The sequence below is a fragment of the Halyomorpha halys genome, unplaced genomic scaffold, assembly GCF_000696795.3.
Source record: "Halyomorpha halys isolate HHAL.00 unplaced genomic scaffold, Hhal_1.1 Scaffold868.1, whole genome shotgun sequence".
Lineage (NCBI taxonomy): Eukaryota > Metazoa > Arthropoda > Insecta > Hemiptera > Pentatomidae > Halyomorpha > Halyomorpha halys.
In genome coordinates, this window is record NW_027108945.1 from 181422 (window position 1) to 204861 (window position 23440).

At 27.8% G+C, this 23440-nt stretch overlaps 1 protein-coding gene across 4 annotated transcripts in view; it reads left to right on the forward strand.

Annotated features, from left to right (window-relative positions):
• LOC106686753 (protein furry) overlaps positions 1–23440 on the forward strand; it is a gene marked incomplete at its 5' end in the record, with an annotated part of 69895 nt that overhangs the window by 43960 nt on the left and 2495 nt on the right. The window contains 17 exon segments of one of the 4 annotated variants that reach the window (XM_067047207.1): positions 1293–1530; positions 2811–3193; positions 3492–3689; positions 5275–5442; positions 6156–6296; positions 6387–6546; positions 7876–8057; positions 8140–8214; positions 8594–8620; positions 12836–12868; positions 19304–19468; positions 19541–19675; positions 20384–20562; positions 20637–20829; positions 21669–21914; positions 22147–22314; positions 22486–22655. In XM_067047207.1, the coding sequence (XP_066903308.1) occupies positions 1293–1530; positions 2811–3193; positions 3492–3689; positions 5275–5442; positions 6156–6296; positions 6387–6546; positions 7876–8057; positions 8140–8214; positions 8594–8620; positions 12836–12868; positions 19304–19468; positions 19541–19675; positions 20384–20562; positions 20637–20829; positions 21669–21914; positions 22147–22314; positions 22486–22655 (2861 nt within the window). 4 annotated transcript variants of the gene reach the window in all.

The following is a 23440-nucleotide window of genomic DNA, read 5'->3' on the forward strand; positions in this document are numbered from 1 at the left end:
GATCTAATCAAGTCTTAAAACAAAAAGAAAATTTCTGGATAGTAATATTGCATTTGGGGGGTCATCATGGTGTGGCCTGTAACCATGGTATAATCATTCAAAATTTCAGTTTCATAGCCAGAGTCATGCCAAAATATAAGGCCATATACCTATATAAGCTTTTTATTATACTGTTACCACTCCATTTCTATAGCAAGGTGCTTTAAAGCCTAAAGCCTTTCTCAATAAAAGGCCTATCTATAACAAATTGAATTTTTCAAATCAGACTGGAAGTTTCTGAAATTATTGCATTTGAACAATGCAAACTCTTCAGGTTTTCAATATTATTAAATACATTGTTATATTATTTAAAAAAAAAAAAACATTTGGATCTATTCTCCCTTCGATCGACTTTGTACAATATAAATATGTTTAATTGAATCAAATTACGATGAATCGATGAATTTTCCTTCTTTTCATTTATACCCAAATTTGTTCTGCTAATAGGGTTTTTAAAGAAAATTCAAAATTACATCTGGCTGCAATTTTCAAAACACTGGAAAAAAACATATAAAAAAGTTAATTATATATAACTTTAATAATTATAAAAATTTCATATTATTTTACCTTTTCATATTTAAAAAATATTTTACTTTGCTTATTTTTAAATTTCTGGAAATTATTTGAAAGTAAAAAAAATAATACAATTTTTATAAAAAAAAATTATATATATATATATATATATTTTCTTATAATGAAAATAATTTAAATGAAGAGAAGGTGGTTTGGTCAATAAACATATACAAATAAGTAAAATGTATTTTATTAAGTTTTATTAGCTTTGGTTGTAGATGTACACTAAGATAAATACCAATAAATGTAGTTACACAAATAAAAATACCGGCTACTATCAATGTTTTATTAATGATTACTTTTACAGATATCCATTTATTGTTCATGGTAACAGTCATTATTTTTAATGTTTTGTTTTACTACAGATGTAAAATATCACTATAATATATTATATAGTATACTTTACAACAGTATAAATTACCTCCATCTATTACTTTGTATTCAATTATATTTTTTTTTTGTATTATCTAATACTAAACTTGAATGTATAAAAAAAAAAAAAAAAAAAAAAAAAAAAAAAAAAAAAAAAAAAAATCTGGTGTATATATTTTAGAATAAATAGAGATAGGCTAGTGATGATGAAAGAGAAAGTGTATGAAAAGAAAAAAATATATAAATTTGTAAAAATAAATATAATATACCTGTTGAGCTTTAAAAATTTTATGTTTCATTTTATCTAGGGCTATGTTACGGAACTGCTTCTTACTCTTGAAGCAGCTGTTGATTCCCTTGAATCTGATTTCCGTCCACTTGATTGTATGAAGGAAATTTTTAAGTCAACACCCAATCTCAACAACAAGGAAGGTGGAAAACGTGGACCTGGTATCCCTGGGATCTGTCCGCTTTCTAACAACCATACAAGAAGCACATCTTACTCTGTCTCCTATTCCATGAGACGGGCAAATTTGGATACAAAGAGTGAGTGAAAGGATTGTTATTTATTGGGAGCATATATAATTTTTAAAGGATTTTTTTTTTTTTTTTATGAAAATCGGGACTTTATTTTGTAACAATGGTAACAAATTGATTATTCAAAAGTATTTTCCTTCTCAAGACACTATTTTTCCCATCTTTCTGATAGCAAACAAATTTTGCATTGATAGAACAACTACTCTTTGAACGCAATACAAAAATCAAACAATTCTTATTTGAAGATTATTCTTAAGAACTGAAGTGCTGCTAAGACTAGCCATGAGCCTTTGATCAAAACCTGTAGCAGTGAGAAGGAACTCCATCTAGTGAATACAATGTATGGTTAGGATATCCTATTAGGGTGTTTCCTAGTAGATTTTGATTGGCACTTTCTTCAACATGAGGTCAATCACTTTGTCCTGTCTCTGCTCATTTTCCAGACATTCCACCTTCAATCTTTGGCTTGAATGCATCTATTGTAGTATGTAGCAATCATTTTTTATGGTTTCATTTGGAGCTATTTGTATTCATAAAGAGCATAAATATTTCATTGCTGTTGTTATTAATGCATGTCTGGAATTTGATGAGTCCACCTCATGATTTTGTATAGTTTGGATTGTAATAAATCCACTTTTCATCTCATCACCAGTTACAATTCAAACCAAAAAAAATGTTTCCTTTTTATTCTACCTTTTCAGTTATTTATCAGGTGCCAGGTTTAACATTCACAAGTTGAAATCAATGGAGCAAGTCTTCAACTGCTTTCTTCTTCAAATTCTATTTTATTGGCACAAAATTTGACGTGTCTGAGGTTCAAAAAATTATGTTTTTTTATACTTAGACAAAATTACATTACCGATACTTAAATTACACAATTACTGAAGCTTGATAGTGCAATGGTAACACGAAAGTGGTTAAGTTATGGTCCAATGCAATTGAATGCCGATTTATTCCCACTCTTTTAAATCTTTTAAAACTTATTTGTATCCTTGATATAATTGTAGTTTAGAAATCTTTCGAATGATAAAATGAAATGTAATTACTTAAAGAATTTATTGAACATTTTGTTTCTTTTAAAATAGTGATGCATTTAGTTTCAATGTTATATAAAAAGATATGTAAAACTTAAGGATTACTAAGTTTTTTGAAGAAGAAGTTTTATATTTCATTTTTAGTGGTTTGAATTCCTTTTCAGTTTTATTTTAATTTATTTGATGGCATAATTGTTTTATTTTATTTCACATGTATACAGTAAAACCTATATCTAAATCACTTGAGGTTTTCAGTCGATCTGAGGTGTCTGACGGTTTTGTCAGAGGTTGACAGTGGAGGAGGCTCTGGAGTTTGTTCTGCTATGGGTGGAGGCCGCTGCTCCCCTCGGTACAATACCAACCTGACTCGCTCACGCTCAGCTCAGTCATTGAGACTGCTTGGAGATTCAGCAGCGACCCAAGAAGATAAGATGACTCTCCTCAGTCAGCTGTTCTGGCTTTCCCTGTCATTGCTGCAGTCAGACTACGAGCACGAGTTTCTGTTGGCCCTTCGCCTCCTGGACAGGCTCCTCCATCGACTACCCCTTGACAGACCGGATGCCCGGGACAAAGTGGACAAGCTACAATCACAGCTCAAGTGGACCAACTTTCCAGGGCTTCATGCTCTACTTCTGAAGGTAATAGACTGTTTTTAAAATCCTTCAGAAATAATTTTTTTGCATAATATAAAGAACTAAATAAGCTTGATATTATTTTATTAGTTTTTAAAACATGTTTTGTTGGTATTTCTGTACTGCACCAAAAGGCTTGAATATGATTTATTTGGGAACTGAATAATTTAAATTTGAGTGTTTGAATATGATTTTGTAATCTTTTGTTTTGTTTTATTAACTTGATAGTTGTCAAATTATCATTTGTTGTAAGTATTTGTTATACTGTAATATATATATTTATCATAAAAATGTTCTTCCGTAGGGTTGCACCAACAGTAGCACATATGAGCCAGTGATAGGAGTCTTGTCACAGATTATACCTCTACTGCATCTCCCAGTTGTCGATCCTTCCCAAAACTTGGCCTTCCCAATGACTGTTATTGCCCTTCTTCCATACATGCTTTTGCATTATGAAGATGCTAACCATCTCTGCATTATTTCTGCTGAAAATATTGCCCAGGTTTGTATTTTAATATGAGCGTTAGAAAATTACCTAGTGATTTTGAGTTTAAATAAGAAAACTTATGGATTTTATCATTTTTTTTATGTAGTGACTCCTGTTTCACTTCATATATAAATTAAAGTAAAAAGCTGGCTTTTTTAATATATAATAACCATGGAAACTAGAAACATTTATTTATATAATTTGGTTATCTATACATTTTTATCATTCTCTATTACCTTTTATAACTATATGTTTTTTATTTCTTTTTTCTGAAATCATTGGCTTTGCAATGGTATATTATACATCTATATTACTGCTTTAATTTTTAAGAATATTTTTTAAACCAGGGAAAATATTTATCTTTTTTTTCTCATTTAGTTAATTAACTAATTCTTTCATACTTTATATTTATTTAATTCTCATTTCTGCTATCAATGAAAGATAGCTAATTATTGCAAATAAATTAGATTAAAGATACTTTACAAGAAATTACTTTGCAAATTCGACATTTAAGCCCCCCTCAAACTATTTTAATCAGGATAGGACCTAACTGAGAATAAAGACCATTTAATTATACATTAATATAATGAGTTTAATAAAAGTCATTTGAGCTGTTTTAGGAAAAAAATATTAAAGTAGAGTTAAATTGGTTCTATAAAGTGACTCTCCTGAGCCATGTACCTACCTTACCCTTTTGATACCTATAAGGTCCCAAGTAAATATTTTTGTCTATTTTTTTTTCTAATATGTTGAGTCTAAATTAATATAAATTTCTCTATTTTTTTTTTAAATGGACTTGGTATGGATGTCATCTGTAGGTGACAATAGGCACTAATACATAATATTGAAATATGGATTATGGCTACTTTTTTCAATACATTCTCTAAAAAGACATGTATTTAGTGACAATGAACATTCAGTCGAAATAAAATGTGAATCCGGTTTTTATTAAGATGTTGAGGTAAAAATAAACTTCCTTTGAATATTATCAATATTCTAAGTTTACTTTTCAGCGTCTAAGAAAAAGAACAAACTTCCTAGAAAATAAATCTAGAGTGAATCCAATGTTTTTACGTTTTTCATTCCATAATTTAAATAAAACAAAGTGTAAATCAGACAAGTCACTGAAATCTCAGAACACCTTCAAAAAAATTATTTTAACGAGTAAGATTTAATCAACAGACCAATTCTTACTTATTTTACAACTAAACAATAGTTCAAATATAGCCATCTTGGTGTAATGAAATAGATTAAGCTAGCTACTTATATTTTATACCCTCTTAAAGTTGTATAACCTATATGAGAATAAGCACTGGAGAATTAAATACATAATTTCAGTTTTTATGCCTTTTCATTTTTGCGCTATGCTGTTCTCCTACACACAAACCATTTTGCGAGACCTGGTTATTTGGATTCTTGGGACCTTAAAACTTGTATCTCTGTCAAAAACTCAAATTTTATAATATTTCCCCTTACTATGTATTTCTTATGTAGGTAAGTAAAAGTAAAAAAAGAATGTTGCATACTATTTTCTTAAAATATTTATGTCCAAATAAATTTTTATTTTTACATTTAATCGATAAAAATCATTTATTTTTAGGTTAGCAATGAAAAAGGAAAAAAATTGGAAAACCTTGGTACAGTTATGACTCTCTATTCAAGAAGAAACTTTAGCAAAGAAAGTTTTCAGTGGACAAAATGTGTTGTTAAATATCTATATGATACATACGCCCATCTTAGTTTGAATATGCTTGCTTTTTTGGTGGAGGTAAAGAAAAACTATTACGTAAATGTTTAAAGAAAATATATCATTTTAGCTGAGCTTATTATAACAATACAGTATATATCAATACATTATGTAATATTAATATGATAATTTAGTGTTATATTAAACTAATATTAGTCATTAATTGAAGGGTATTTTCTTATCATATCAATTCTTGAAAAGTTTATTTTTCTTTTTTAATAATTTTATTTCTTTATATTTGTCTTCAACCTTTTGGGCTTTTTCTAAAACTTTAAGGCTCTGTTCCTTGCTTAATAATGAGGTCCTGTTTCATATCTGTAAAGAACAGTAGGAAGGATGATAGTTTTTAAATTCCATCTTTTGAATTTTTGGACTGAAGATGTAAGCACCTCTGTTCTACACTGCCACACTCTTTGTATAATATGAAAAATTGGATTTCCTGCCTTTAACCTCACCTTTATTTCCTCATAAACTTTGTTTTTTCTAATTCATATAGACCTTATGTACATATATTTTTCTACTTATTCAAATATATTTCCTCTAATATCTATGTCACCAGAATATTTCTATGCTAACCATATACTTTTCATTAGTAATTATTTTGGAGCTGAGCCTAATTAAAAATAATACAGTTAATTTTTCATAGTGTTTCATAATTATTAAAAAATTTTAATTATTTTTTTTATTATGTAGTAAAAATATATTTTTATTTTAATATATTTTCTTGACATTAGGTACTTGAGAAAGGACCAACCATGGTGCAGTTACCGGTATTGAGTATTATCCATTGTATGTTGCACTATGTTGATCTCGCTTTGCCAGGGGCACAGACACTCTATGCAGATCTCTTAAAGGTTATATCGAAATACATCGAGGTGAGCTTGAGAACTATTATTTATTTATAGATTATTAAGAGATATCATATTGTTTTGAAATATTCTATGTGACCCAACAACCTTCTCCAGGGTAGCCATTGGAAGGAAGCTCTGAAGGTGCTCAAACTAGTCGTCACACGCAGTTCTACTCTTGTTGCTCCCCCACTTACTAGTCATCACACACACTGGGAGCCTTCGCCACATCTCTCGTTCACAGATGTCGAACTATTTACAAAGAAGGAGCTGCCAGGTTTATCATTTTATTATTAATAAACTAGTTGAAATCAACAATGATTATATTTTGTATTTTAAATTTATTATTATTATTATTATATAATTTTCAACAATGAGGTTAAATATACTGGTAGTTTGCCATATTTTTTATTAGATCATAAAAAAAATATAATGTACTTAAATGGAATGCATTTCATACCAGGGGCCAGCTGAAAGTCGAGTATTTATTTTGTTCTCTTGTTTATGTTATTGATGCAAAAAAAAAAAAATGATTTTCAATTCTCCAGCCTCTTTAGGTTCACCAAAATAAGTCAATCTAAATGTATCTCAATAAGTATATTCAAAAATTGCAATTGTTCATTATTGGCCCAAATATGTATGTGATTATTACTAAAACACATTTGAATGATTTTTTATTGTTGAAGGATTTTTTCTTGAGCTTAAAACACTTTTCTTTACCATCTCAGTATAAATTTTGATCATATTCAGTTTTATAAATTCTCTTCTAGAAACGAAAATTATTACTTTTCTAGAATTCTGTATATTCATCATTGTCTTAAACAATCATTATAGTAAATTATGTGCTCATATTTAATTGGAAAAGTGGAAATTCTTTATAATCTTTAAATTTCTTTTTTGAGACTGGCAATTTTTTACTAAATAATTCAAAAACACTATCCAAATTATAGTCTCAAAACATTTATTTCATTTACACGTCCAACGTTTCGGCCAATTCGGCCATCTTCAGGGACAATCTATTACAAAAAGTTTCCATTATTTGTATGATCCTACAATCAATTCAATTATTTAACATTATTATTTATAATTTACCTTACCTTAATTTACTAATTAAATAGTAAATTAAGGTAAGGTAAATTATAAATAATAATGTTAAATAATTGAATTGATTGTAGGATCATACAAATAATGGAAACTTTTTGTAATAGATTGTCCCTGAAGATGGCCGAATTGGCCGAAACGTTGGACGTGAAAATGAAATAAATGTTTTGAGACTATAATTTGGATAGTGTTTTTGAATTATTTAGTTGGAAATTCTTGTTTGAAATATATAATTTTTTATATGTAGTGATTTCAAATAAATTCATATTTCCTGAAAAAAGTTCCAATTTAAAGATTTTATATGTAAGAAAAAGTCCAATAAATAATCAGCTCTATTTATAGTTATAACTTATTAATAAATTTAACATAGCTGTTATTCGTGTGTGTTTACTATATTTAACAATATATATATTAATCTACAAGACATGATGTCTGTTCTAATCCGAATATATCTATATAAGATAAACTATTTTTAATGACTTTATTACTATTATTATCATAAAAGGAAGGACAATGGACTTCACATTTGATGTTACCAAAACCCCTCTCATCGGTCTTAGAGCTAAGGCCAAAGGTAAAGAAGAAGGAATAGAAGAGGCTAGCAATTCATCGCCGAGGAGATCGGTATCTCTTTCTCCAGCTGACAGCCTTAGTGTTCCAGGCTGGAAGAGGCCCTGGATATCACAGGTATCTGTAAAGCTTTCGATATTATTTTCAGGTATTAAGGTTTATTTTTCATATTTAACTAATTGAAACAATCCAATTTTAGGGAAGGGTTCGAGAGTCGCTTGTTAATCTCCTAACAGCATGTGGACAAAGGGTCGGCTTGCCAAAGAGCCCATCCGTAAGTTATATTTATATTTTTTGCTTTATTCATTTTCTGTAAATGAAGGTAGTTATAGTCCTATCTTTTAGCCCCTTGATGTAAAGTTGTTTAGTAGAAATTTATATATAAATCTCTCTTTTTCTTTTCTTAATTACTAGAACAAGGTTTTGTTTTAAAGTCTAATGTATCCTGCATGTAAGCTCCTCATATAGTCTAGTTTATTTTCTGTAATATGTTTTTGTTAAATTGCATTATGCTAAAATTACATTTAATTTTAATACTGAAAAATATTCATACAGAACACTTATAAATCCCTTATTTCATGAACATAAATGATTTTTATTTTTTGGATAATTTTATATTAAATTAATTGATGAATTTTTGGTATTTCTCTTAGGATGGTTTAATTAACCGATTGGCTAAGGTAATAGATTTTATTCTATTCATTTACACCATAACTTAATATTGAAGTATGTACATCATAGGCTTATTGAACATATTGTAAATATATTTATGTATATATTGTACAAAGTTAATGCACTTATTTGTAACACTTCTACATTAAATACATTTTTAATTTAAAAAGGAAACATAAAGAATTTTGCAACAATTTCTTAGAACATAAAAATAATAACTACACTTATATGTATTGAACTGGCAATGAGACTAGTGGTATCTTTGGGAGGAGGGAGTGATTGGAATTTTATTTTCAATGTTCCAGTTAAAGGTTTACTTATGAAAATTCCAAAAACATCTTATTACATTACATCAAATTATTGACATTCCAACTATTCATTTGTTCTTAAACAAAACTTAAGTCACGGTCACACCAATATGACCGCTGATCCACTAATACAGGACATGTTCACTGCATATATTAGACAAAACCTTCAATGAAGGCTCTCAAAGACTTGGTCAAGGGACTTATGTTTGTTTTTATTTTTAGTTATTATTTTACTAAAATTATTAGATTATATTGATGATTCTTTTTCAAATTCATAATATCTGAGCATGGTTACTTTAAAACAGTATATGAATACTGCAATGTTTCTTATTTTATTTATTTTTTTCTGTAAGTAGGACGAAAATGAAACTTTTAAATACTCATAGCTAAATTTATTTATTTTTTTAAATTCTATTTTTAATTTTGACTAATCTTATAATATTTGACAGATAATAATAATAATAATGGAGATGTATAATGATGAAGAATATATTTAATAATAATGCATATATATAGTAATAATTATAGAGATCTATAATGGATAATAATGAAGATGTATTTAAATAATAATGGAGATATATTTAAATAATAATTTTAATAATGATGGAGATGTTTTTGTGTTGTGGAACTTAGGGAAGAGTTTTATAAACAAAGACAAAGAGTGTATGTTTTCACTAATAGATGCCAGGACCGACTGACCCAAACAAAGCTTTCTTATCAGAGAACAGTGTTACTATCTACTGTTTTATTTACAAATCAAATAATAATACCAATTTTCTACAAAAAATTCCTTCCTTAAAATATGTAATATTATTTCTTTTTATTTATTACTTAGCTTATTTTTATTTATAATTTTTTTTTTCATTTATTACTAAACTGATTTAATGCTTCACAAACACTTCATTGAGTCCTAGATTCAATTGGTCTTCTGTCTTTTGTTGATGATTTGGACTTCTCTTCTTTTGGCTGCATCCAGACTTTTCATAGTCAGAATTATAATGTTCACCAAAATACTCTCTAATATCATTATTTACATTTGGTTCAACAAGAGGTTTAGCAATATTTGTTGCACTACTAAATCCCTTTTTCTTTCTATGTCTCTTCTTCTTAGCACTAGTATATTCCTTAATTTTTGCTTCACAATCCATATTGTTTTCATCCAGGTCCCTATTACATTCATCATCATTTATTTAATCCATCATCATTTATTTAATCTAGTGTGTTTTTTATCTTCTTCAGTGTAGAAATCTTCAATAAAGTATTTTTTCATCATTTGGTCTAGTTTTTCTTAATCTTTGAAATGAAGTCCCAGGTCACCAGCTAAGGCCTTTAGTTCTTGTAACCTATCAGCAGGTTTCTCTTTTTTAATTTTTTTTTTTTTTGTCTAGGCGCTTCTTAGCTTTTCCTTTATTTGATATTTGATGTTGATCAGATGCGACGTGTTCTTTCATTGCAGGAGCTTTTTTTTCAAAGTGTTCATCACTCTCTTCCGAGCTTCCTTCCTGGGAAAGGATGACTTTATTCCCCTTTTCAACTAACTTGTTCACAGCCATTAGATCACCACATAACTCTGGAACAATTAAAACATCTTGAAAGTTAGAGTTGTTTTTATCACCTTTATTATGTGTCTCCATTATAATTCTCCCTTTATAAGTTTTATTGGTACTCTTTCCATCTTTCTTCGTTCCTTTGGTTCCCTTCTTCCACCAGATACTTATTATCTCTGTTAATTGTACATAAGGCAAATTCTGTGGCCAAGGATGCTCTATGCTGTCTTCTTGGTTGAGGCTTTTGTTTAACCAAGAGTCCATTTCTCGTCTATTGTTTTATTTGTTAAATCAGAATTCCTTTTTTAGGTGACCTCATTTTTTACAAATAAAGCAGGCTTTTAGACAAAAGGTTGACTTTTTACGATATGTCTTTAACGCTTGTTCATTCCTATTAAGGTTATACCTTCTTTCAAATAACAAAAGTATTTGACTTACTTCACTGAATTTAATATTCCTATTTACCAAAATAGTGATGAAAACAGGATCATAATACGATAGTAAGCCTTCAATGATATATCTTACTAATTCTCTGTCTGTTAGGAATTTACCCAGTTGAGGTATCTCCTGAACTAAACATTGAAAAAGTGGTGTACATAGTTGACCCTAGATTACTGATTGGAGATGATGGTTGGGGGGTGTGGTTTTTTTCCCTCTCTAAATGATGGTTGTTGTCTTTTTGTTTTTATAGCCCTGATGAAGACCTTAAATCAGGTCAAAACGTCGGCATAAATAAATATTCTTTTGTTTATTTATGTTGTTCCTTTGCTGACCGCACCCCCCGACCATCTTCTCCAATCATTAATTAAACATTGAAACCTCATAAGATATTCATCCAATGTTTCACCACTGTTTTCCTAATTTTGGTTAGGTCAAACATTAAATCAATCACCTTCTCCACTGGAACGCCCCCAAATCTTTCTAAATTTTTCCCAAATCTTTTTTGCACTCTTTTCACCTCTAATCAATGGCAATATGCTGTCTCTAACTAAATAATAAAAATAATACGTTATTATAATTTATAATAATAAATGAGTACCTGTTTGTTTTTCCTTTTCCAAGCTGCATCTTTTTCAGTCGGCAGATCTTTTTCTACAATTTATTTGTATAAGTCCTTTGCTTATAAGTATGCTTCAATCTTCATCGACCAGATCTCATAGTTTTCTGCAGCGACCTTTTCAATGCTGAATATTGTGGTGTCCATTGTCCTTTGTGTTTTGATTTTGGCGGTTGGTCCTAAATAAATCACAAAGCTTACGTATCCATCAATATACGTAAATTTCACTCGTCACTTAACCCTTTTATGCACTTAACCACGCTCTGTTACCAATTTATTGTGGAATTTAGGGAAGGGTTTCATAAACAAAAACAAAGAGTGTATGTTTTCACTGATAGACACCACAACCGACTGACCCTAGCAAAGGTTTCCTGTCAGAGAGCAGTGTCGCCATCTACTGTTTTATTTACAAATCAAATAATAATACCATATTTCTACAACAATTTGACCATAGAAGAAATAAATTGCCAATAACTATCAGCTTATTACTAATAATTTTACTTCGCTAAAAAGATTGAAAAATTTATTAGAAAATAAATCAGTTCTTTGCTCAATTCGTGAAAATAAAGAGAGTAGGATGGTGTGTTATTGATCTTTTAATAAATTTAAAGTATCAGGAAGAAGTAAAAGATAATACATGTATGTAACATGTGTATGTGATAATGAGGTAAAATCCTAGGTTAGGTATAGATGAGGTTGAGGGTTTTTCATTACTATCAAAAAGAAAAGAATATATGACAGGAATCTATGCAAGAAAATGGTAGATGGTTTTGGAGAATAAAGAGAGGAAAGGTGATGATTTTTGTAAATCATGCTGTTGTAGTTAATTTCACATTTGATAATAAAATGTAGGAGGGGATGGTGAAATTTAAAGGCATTTATGATGTCATTAAATTTTTATTTTGATTTAAGAAGATATAATTTTTCACTTATGTTTCCTTTTTTTAAGAGCTTTTACTTTTGAAAAACTTCTTTAATATAAAACTTTAATCTTGAAAGCTTTTTATATATATATATTTGAACACATAATTCAAACATTTCTTTTTATCCTAAAGTCAATATTTTTAAAAATTGTTAAATGTATTAAACAAAATACTTTTTTTGTTTTAAACTTCACATTAAGTTTATAAATTTTTATCTATTTTAAAGTGATTTTCTGATTTGCTAATGGAATTGAAATGACTTTTATCATTAATAACAGTTTTTATATATATATTCTTTTTTGCATGACTTGTATGTATTATTAAAAAAAAAAATAAGAAAAATGTAAGAACTAGCATGTTTTGAGTGTTTTTGTTTGTTTCCCGCAAGCGCTACCGTGGAAGAACAAGTGATCCGAGCACAGTATGTACATACATAAAGAGTTTAAAAAATCACAAAATCAATTATGGCACATGGTTCACTTTTATTTTTAGTCTCAACAATAAAAACTCGATTAAAAATTTCTCTTAATCACAGAGGTAATTTTTAAGTTAAGACATGACCACAGTTTATTTTTTATTACTGTCTATTTTACTTAAACTTAAATTTTTATCATTATGTTAACAAAAAAAAAAATTCACTTTAAATGAAATTAATGGTTATGTTTAATAATTATGAAATTTATGGCATCATTCTTATTCATTTAATAAATGATTGATTAATTTTATTACTCAATTCACAAAAAATTAATTTTAACCAATTCCTTATCATCTAATCTATCATCTAATTGAGTTTAGTGAAGTATCTTGTTCATTGCATGCATGGGATCAATCATCATTTTACACTTTCAGAAAATAAAATAAATGACAATTGGAGGATTTATTGAAAAAAGGAAGTTGCTTCATACTGCGAAAGTTTAAACTCACATGTTCAATTTAGTGGCAATAAAATTATCCTTTCATTTTTTTATGAATCGCTCTTATCATTACTTCTCAAGTTAATTAAGAGATTTACCTTTCTCAATAGTTACTATCATTATTATTGTTAATCTGTGGTGCTTTATGACTCTGAAAAAAGTACTAAAAATAAATAAATAAATAAAAATGAATGCTTCATTCAAGAAAAAAAAATTTTAGGCCATAAAATATTGAAAGAATATCTGTGTTGTAGAAAACAAAGTGATGGTTGAGGCAAAATGTATCAAGAATGATGCTTTTATTTTTCAAATTATTAAAAATCATATTTTTGATTTTTTTAGTCATATAAGGTATCACAACTTAAGTGACAATGCATAGTATTCCATTTACAATTAGAGTTTTATGTAAATAAATTAGTGTATTGTTATTTTTTTTTTGCAATAATTTCTTTTGCTAGGAGTTAATCAAACACCTATTTTGTTAATAATAATAATATAAAAAAAAAAAAAAAAAAGGAGGTAGCTCCATCCAGTACATCAGACTTGAGTTGCTTTGCCAGGAATTCATATTTTTGACTAAAAATTCAGTTATAATATGTAGGAACAGAAACCAGAGTTACCAAACCAGAGCAAGAATTAGTAAAATTGCAAGCTAATATTGTCTTTGTTTATTTATTAATGAAATATTAATAAATATACTTGGTTTCCAGGACATATTACAGCTAATTTTGTCTAAAACTACAAGCTAATATTGTCATGGAAACATTATTTATTTATTAATGAACCATTAATAAATATACTTTGTTTCCTGGACACTTTTAGATTGTATTTTTATCTCAACTCTAGTCATTTCTGCCCAACTCTAGTCAAATCAAATGAATAGGTCATTTCAGAAATGATACATATAACATTTGTGAAAATAGTGCATGTATTATTTCTGAAATGGATTCATTTAATATTATTGAACAAAAATACGATTTTCTTTCGTGAATTATATTTTTAGGTTTCCAGATATTTTTTCAAGAATATGAAAAAATGGGGAGCTCCCTTTTTTTTTACATCAAACCTACAATTATAAAAATAAAATTAAAATCAATACTAAATAATTCAAAAACACTATCCAAAATTATAGTCTCAAAACATTTATTTCATTCACACGTCCAACGTTTCGGCCAATTCGGCCAACTTAAGGGACAATCTTAAATTACTATGAGACATATCATTTAACCATTTAAAAAAAACTCCATACAGGCTATTCTGCCCAGGTCAAAACATTTATATCTAATATGTCAAAAATACATTAAAAATCACAGTCCAATTATTTCTCTTTTATCACTATTTATACACTTTTATTACTTTTATTAAAGTAATAAGACGTGTGAATGAAATAAATGTTTTGAGACTATAATTTTGGATAGTGTTTTTGAATTATTTAGTAAACAATTGCCAGTCTCAAGAAAGAAATTTAAAGATTATAAAAAAATTAAAATCAATAATTGATTGGATTATTGGATAAAAGGATTAACAATTTATCTAAATTTCTTTCTTTTTTTTTATTTGACTTTTCTTTAATGATTAATATTTATTTAATGAGTTAGTCTATTTGTAATTTTTTTTTAGATTTAAATGTTTTGGAATGAAATTAAAATTTTTTAAAGCAGTAATAATAAGTAATAACAAAATAGTTGATTGAGCCTGAGACTGTACCAATGAATGACTGAAGTATAACAACTCAAATGAACTTAATGTTATAAATTTTGATTTAATCATATTTTTATATTTTTCTTTTGAATTCATGCCAAGAAAATTCATTTTATTACTTAAATTTGTTTTTACTCTTTGGTCTTTTATTTAATTTTTTTTTAAAAACTGATAATGTCTTCCATTAATGTGTTACTAATTGAAAAAAAAGAAGCTGTACATTCAATGTTTTGATCAATGTGGTTAAACCTAGACCGGGAGTATAAAAGCTTATTTTATTTTATTATTTTAAGAAAAGAGTAATTTTGTAAAATTGGGTGGAAAAAAGATCCATATAATTTCCCATTTTTTTTTTAGCCACCATCTCAATTATGAGCTACTCGTTATAGCATCATTTCTTTAAATTATTGTATATCGTCTATTTTATTCATTATTTAATGATTAACCCTCTAATTTTCTGTATATTAATCGAGTTTTTACTGTATTTAAAATTGAACACAGAACAATAATAAGAGTTATGTTTTATTTTGATTTAGGTTAAAATAACAATATTGCATTCTTTAAGAATAATGTAACATTGATAAGAACTGGTAAGTTGAAATATAGCACTTTTCATTTATCCTTTAATCAATTAGAATTCAAAATATAAAACTTTTTAAGTTTTTGCTTAATTAGAAAAATGATACATGGTCAATTTTAAATAATTATTCTCTCTTGTTGCTGAAAAGGATTAATGAAGGTCTCAAGATGGGAGATTTGTTTTGGTTTTTCTTTTCTGGGAAGGAGATGTCACCATATAGTGTTTATGAAGAGGTGGAGAGAGAGCATCATTTAAATAAGTGTCTAGATTCCAAGTGGGAATAATTTTAAAGACCATTAGTGTTTTGGTCAACCATTATCAATTGAAAATGGTCAAATTCATTGTATTTACTATACAATAATGAAAAACAAAAACAATGACATGTGATGGTATTTAGGTTAATTTAATTAATTGAACTTGAAGTTGCTTTTGTGTACCACAATACAGAAAATCCTTATAGTCATCGTCTGAGCCATTTAACGGCTAAAATACTTCAAATTTCTTTTCCTTATATTTCTTCTGTCATACCTTGCAGATCTCTTAATCCTCCAATTTATAATTTTATAATGTTCAGTTTCAGTCCAGTGACGGAGCAAATATCTATGTCATCGCTTCCATTGTTTAAAAGCTCCATAGAGCTTTATTTGCCATGAATTGGTGAAGAAAAAGCTTTGTACTTTATTACTAATTTGCATTCACACCCTTATTGGACTTTAAGTAGGTCCCCAAGCATTTATCCTTTTTTGTAATCGTGTGTAAGGTATTTCATTTATCTTAAATCTCATCATATCATGAGTTTCTGTTTCCAACATTTTTCTTTCTCTCATTTTCTTATACTATTCAGTATTTGTCCATAAGAACCTAAATTTGATGTAGTTTTATTGCCTACGCCTTTCAAGAAAAGTGATCTCTGGACACCTCCTAATTTTTCTGAAACATTCTAATTTAGAAATATTTGATAACCCAAAAATTCACTTATTATTCTGTAGTCAATATAATGCTATAAACTTTTTTGACTCTTTCGAAGAATCTTTGTTATGAATATTTTTTTAATCAATAAATGAAAGTTAATAGTCAAATATATTAGAGTCTTTAGTTATAAAGATATATAATAAATCTGATTTATAAGTATGAAAAATTGAAATAATCATAATTTAAAGTCAAACCAAGAACAAAAGATTGCCGAAGTCTGATGAGAAATGAGTTATAAATCATCACCTTAAATAGATGAAACTTGATAAGTAAATTTATTATCATTTTACTATGATTTTGAATAAATCATTCAATTTATGATTAAACTAAACTAACTTCTATATTAAATTATGTTTGCTGTTTTAAATTTTCCTTCAGTGGTTAATATTTGAATTCTATTTATTATAATTACTTGTTAGTAATGGAACAGGTGATTATTAAAATATATATATATTTTTTATTTAAAGAAAGAATTAGATATTAGATGATGTCCATTGTTTTAAAGGATAGTCTATTATCCTTTCATAGGAAAGGAGGATTTAAATAATAAACCCCTATGTTAAATGTTAAAAGACCTTTAATATTTAAATAATAAATAAGCATTAAAAAAGTATGATATTGTATCCTGGCTTTGCTCACCTCGTTTCATAGCATTACTTTTATACAAAATTCTCTCGATGAAATAAACTGAAGAGTTAATTTTAAAATATTGATTTTCTTTAAATGAATATCATCAATTGAATCATGGGCTGGAATAACGCCTATTACAATTTTCAAAGTGTTCAGAATAGGTAAAATGTCTGACCATTATTTTGTTTTATTAATGGTGTCTTTTCTGTCACATACATGTTATAAATGTAATTTAATGTAAGCAATGAAATTAATGTAATAAAAAATTATAACATGCAATGTTATTCCAGCTCATGATTTAACTAGGCTTGTACTTCTATATGAAGTTATAAGCATAATTTTATTGTCCTTGTTGGAACTTCTTGGAATAAACGATCCGTTAGATTAAAGTAATTAATAATTAACTCGACCTAGAGAACTCTTTCGTGCCAAGAGGTTATTATTCATTCAGTTGGCCAAATCATTTTTCTGTCAATAATTTATCGTGATGGTATTGTGGAACCTTAATTTTTTTTCACCACCCAGTCTGCGAATGCTCTGTGAAGTTTACCATTGTGATGGATAATGTATTTATTGAATCTTTTATTAAATTTATTTTTATAGAAAACGTTGTCTTTATTTGTTAACTTAGCATACATAGATATAATTGAAGAGATTGATATATTCACTAATTGAAGAGTGCTCTTATATTATTTTATTGTACTATTACTTTAACAGTGAAGGATATTTGTTTTTATAATATTATTCTAATTGAACTGTGCATGTTATCTGTTATGTGTTTTTGCGAATTCTTCTCTTATTGCTCTCTGTATAAACAGTGTGGGTGCCGATCTGTTTGCATGATTGCTTGTTGAATTTTTCTCCTCTTATATTCTAATCTTCTGAATGTAAATAGGTACAATTATAATTACTTTAAATATGTATGTTACTTGACTTATTTTATTCTGATTGTTCGTTTATTTTTTCAATATATTATATTTGTTTTCAAATAAAAGTCAGACTAAATCTTTTGATTTGAAATCATGCAAAAACTACTTTTTGCATAAACTATTATTTTAAACAAGTTGTTAAAAAATTACTGGGATAAAATTAAAATGATAAAATAATCAATATCTTGCAATCTTAATTCCAAAAACTCCTAACTACATATGTTTTATACTGTAGTCAGGAGGTATGGAAAAAATTTATATTTTTGCAGTTTTGAACTTTAAAATATTTTTCCTAATACCTTTTTAATATATTTCAAAAAATTAAATCAAACTAAAAGGCATTTATAAACCTTCAGTACCAAGTATCTCAAAAATGTTTACTCTTAGTGATGGTGGGTAATTTAAAAAAATTATGATGAACTTTTATTTTTGACTTTTACTTCTATCTTTGCATTCTCACAATTAATTTTGTTTATATTTTGAACAAAATATTGCATTGATGTGTTTATTTTTGTCAGTAAATTCAATATTTGGAGAAGATGGTCAGAGGTGTGGTCAGTGGAGTAATGAACATTATTAAGTGAAACTTATTTATTTTATTTGTGCTGACATTTCAGCCTAAATTTCAGGCCTTCATCAGAGTTGAGTGTATGTGGATATTCCACTACAAGTGAAACAGATCACAACTCATATCAGAATATCTACATATCAACCCTGATGAAGAACTGAAATTCATGCCAAAACATCTGTACAAAGAAAATAAATAAGTTTCATTATATTCCCAAAAACAAATTTAATGGTCTCGATAATGAAGGGGTTCAGAATAATGTTCATATTGATTTGTATTATTTTTAATGGAAATATATCTTTTTTTTAGTTTGTAATTTATTAAACAAAATTTACTAGAAGGAAAAAAAATTGTTTTTGAAACTACCAATATAAAATACTTTTGTTCAATGGATTTTTGTTAAATTACTTGATTTTGTTATTTCCTTGTTTATACTATTTGATGCAAGAAGGATATTTACAATTTTTATTTTTAATAATTTTGCCATTATAAATATGCTTAATTGGATGATTTAGCTGATAATTTGAATTACTATTTATTTGTCATTGTTTTGCTTTTATAGGTGATATTTAGTCAGAGCTCTGAAGTAATGGAGCGCCAGAGTAGTGTTGCTTCATCCACCGAAGAAGTTTCTGGTCCTGATTTATCTGCTGGCTCACAGAACCCAGATCATTTTGGTGTTTTTAAAGACTTCGATTTCTTGGAGTATGAGAGTGAGAGTGTTGAGGTATTATACTTTTTTTTTTTTATTGGTTTAGTTTTTATTTTACTATGTTTAATACTATTATATATATTTAAGGGTGAAAGCACAGACAACTTCAATTGGGGCGTTCGCAGAAGAGTACTTAGTGAAGGAGATGGAGAACTGGACCCAGCCTTACGTATGTTGGAGGAGTCTGTAAGTGAAACTACTCCAGTCCTATCCACGAGGAAGGTATGTCAATTTTTAATTGTGAATTTTAGACAATTTTACTTCTCAAATTTTTTAAATATATAAATTATTAAATTTATCTATTAATTTTTTAAGTTATCAAAATTCTTTAGGTATGAAATTTGTATTCTTTTGCTTCAGTATGTACCACTATTGGCATTATATTGTTAGAATGATATTCTGAAGTCAGAATTTTTTTTTAAATTTTTGATTCCATCAAATTTGAAAAATAGAAGAGCAAATTGATTACTTATTATAAATGACAATTATTCATTTTTTTTAATGATTACAATAAATTATTTAATAATTGTATAGGGACATCCAATAAGCAGATGAGTAATTTTAAATTAAATCTAATAATATATGTTAGATAATACTTACTTTGACGTCAGTACTTTTTATAATCAATAGAATTATCTTATTTGTTCATAACTTTAAGATTTAATTTATTTTAATTCCTAAAGATTTAAGTTTTACAAAAAAGAATTTTTCTATAAAATTGTTCTTTATATAAATTATTATGTAGATTAAGAAATATTTGATGTTAAATAAACTTCAAATTTGTGAATTGCAGCTCTCTGGCCAAGAAAAGAACTTATTAATTATATCTTATACTCTTAGCCCATTTCTTTATGGTTAAAATTTTAATTATTTTAAATTTATTTTCTTAAATTCAAGTTCTAAAGAAATTTATATATTTTTTTTATATAGCCATACGGTGGAAGTGAAGGTGTTGAAGAGTCATCTGATGATGAGGTTGGTTCTGAAAGTCCGTTAGATGAACTTGCCCCAGGTGAGTTTGTGCCATCATCCCCTGGTTGCCAGCAGTATACAGCTCTATCTCTTTCCCTCAGGGAGAGAAGTAATTCTACCACTCACTCAGATACCAGGTAAGTTGTTGTTTGGTTATTTTATTTTCATTTTAAATTGTTTCCCGTCACTAATTACTGATGATATGCCTTAGTAGTTCCAGTGTCGGCGACCTGGGTGAGCTTACTCCTTGCAACGCCTCTCCCAACCTCTCTGGAATCATGGCCTTCAGGCCAATTGCAAGGCAAGACTCAGAGGAGGCCTGGAGAATCCATATACAATCTCTAGTCTCTCATGTACCTACATCTCCGCTCCACATCTTCCATCTTTTACATCGTGTGGTCAAGGTATGAAAGTCTTAAGAGGTTTTAAGTATTTTTAGTGAATGTAGGATAGTATGATAGGTATATATTTATTAAAGATTAATGTTATTTTTTAAATAAAACAAAAAACGTCAAGTTTTTTTTTTGTTTACCCTCTTCTGGAATGTTTCCTGGGAGATGGGAGGAGGGATTATCCTACAGATAATCTACAGCCCTATTCTAACCAGTGTATGAAGGTTAAGTTTTCAATCTTTGGGGCCACCACAAAGTAAAATTCAACGTGACAAGGCTAGATATGAACTGGTGTCACTACAGTTTTAAGGTTGCTAAGGTAACACCTGAACACACTAGGTTGTGACATCAACTGTTTTAAGTTAATAGATGTGTTTACTCTTAAAATAATGGTGTTTATTCATTTTGAAAATTGAATTAATTGGAATATAGCTCTCTTAAATTTTTCCCCAAAATAAAATAGTAAATTCCTAATAATATTGGTCAGGAACAAAATAAAGATTTTTAATTTTTGATCAGTGATTCTATTACTGTTATTCCATAACACCTGTTTTTCACATTAAAAAAAAATCCTTATTTATTGATTATTCATTTTTTAAACTTAAATTAATGTAATCGATTATATGCTATGTGTTATACTTGTATAACAATTGGCCTGAATACTTTTCTTTCTAAAAAAAAAAAATTAAAAATAATTATCTTTTTAAACCCATACCTCTTTACTTCCACTTACTTACAGATTTTTATTTATTAATACTGTATTTAAAAATATTGTTATTCTAAGTTTGTTAAAGAGCTGATTTTATTTTTAATTTTATTTAATATTATAATTTTTTAAATTATTATTTTAGGAAGTTATAAAGAAGAGTGTGTCATTGAGTCGTGAGGCTTGCCAGCTTTTGTGTGATTTTGATGGCTTATCATCACCACTCGGCTCCCTCGGTGAAAAACTTGCAACCATCCAAGACCCTCCTTTAGTGTGGTTTTCACCTGATAGAATAGTTTCTCACACATTGTCTGATACTCTTCGTTTCGGAATGCTTGAACTTAGAGAGCATCTAGACACCTTTCTTGACAGAAAAGATCAGGCTTCTGAGGTGACATTTATTTTATTAAACTTTTATTCAGTATTGCCATTTTATTAATATCCCTTAAATAATTATTTACTATTTTTTCTTTTTCAATTCAAAAAATAATAAATTAAGATATAATTTAAAGTTAGTGATTTAATGTGTAATGAATTCAAGATGAAGTAATAAAAAAAAAAAATTATTGCAAAGTTTCCCATATTTATGGTAAAACACAATATTATGTGTTTTTGTTTTTTAGTGCATTGAAAATATGAAAGTTACTCAAAAACTTCATGAGTGCCCCGAAATGTGTGTAATCTTGGAAACAGGAAGGAGCCTATATAAGCTTCATTTTCAACTTGTACTACTCCTTGAAGCTGCCAACAAAATGTATTCTGTCCTCACAACAACAGCACAAGACAACAAAGTAAGCATTGATTTTAAACTTGTCAATTTTATGAGATGACTCAATTTCCAATAAATTAGATATTTTCTTGGTAACTTTCATTCTTCCTTTATTGATAAATGCATCTTAATTATTGTATTAATGCTATTTTCGCTATACTAATCAAAACTGTAAATGTTCCTTCATATTAAGTTACAGGATGTTTCTTCAGATGTAATAGCAATCAGGAAGAACCTGATGAAGGCCTGTGCAGACGAACAAGGTGAGGTAGAGGCCAGCTCATTGCCTGAACTTGATTCGATCATCCAGCTCCTCGCTGATTCCAAATGGTCTACAGCTTTAGCTGTTGCTAAGGCCAACAGGTATTTCTTATTGTATTTTAAATTTAGATATGTGTTATTACATTGAACAAAGATATTTAATTTACTTTTTGTAATACTTTAGAATTATGCTCTGGTGGTTTTCCAAATTTGGTCCATCCCCTTTCACTTCTTTTTTTTTCTCCTATAACTAAATCTAATAAATAATATGAAATCTATTTATTGTTAGAGTACAGCTTTAAAAATTTAACTAAATTTAAGAAAAACACAAATTTGTCCTATTTCACTGGTGCTAGGGTTGTCTCAAGTATCGCACTGACGTCACTCAAAAATGATGTTGATATGGTATTTTTATGCTAATTTATACCAATTTTAAATTTTTTTTTAGGACCTAGGGGCCTGAATGATATAAATAAAGTTAACCATTTTTTAAAAAATGTATCCTACTTTTACTTCATCTTAATTATTTGAGGAAATAAAAATAGTTCCATGTTTCTTTGAGGACACCATATATTCAAATTTTTTTTATATTTTAGATCCTTCTTTGATAATACTTTTTAGTTCCATACATGTGATTTTTCTATGTTGTTTATTATATGGTCTAGAGCATTTTTATAGCTACAAAAAATGGGTTTTTTGAATGTTTGGAAAAATTTAATTAAGTCAAGGGATCATTTGTTGTTATATTAATTGATTAATAATTTGTTATTATGTTGCTTTATTAATGATATTAACATATCTGTATTAATGTTTTTGAAAAAAAATTAACATTTTTTTATAACTACTGTAAACATTTTTATAATTCATCAGATTAACGTTATTCTTAA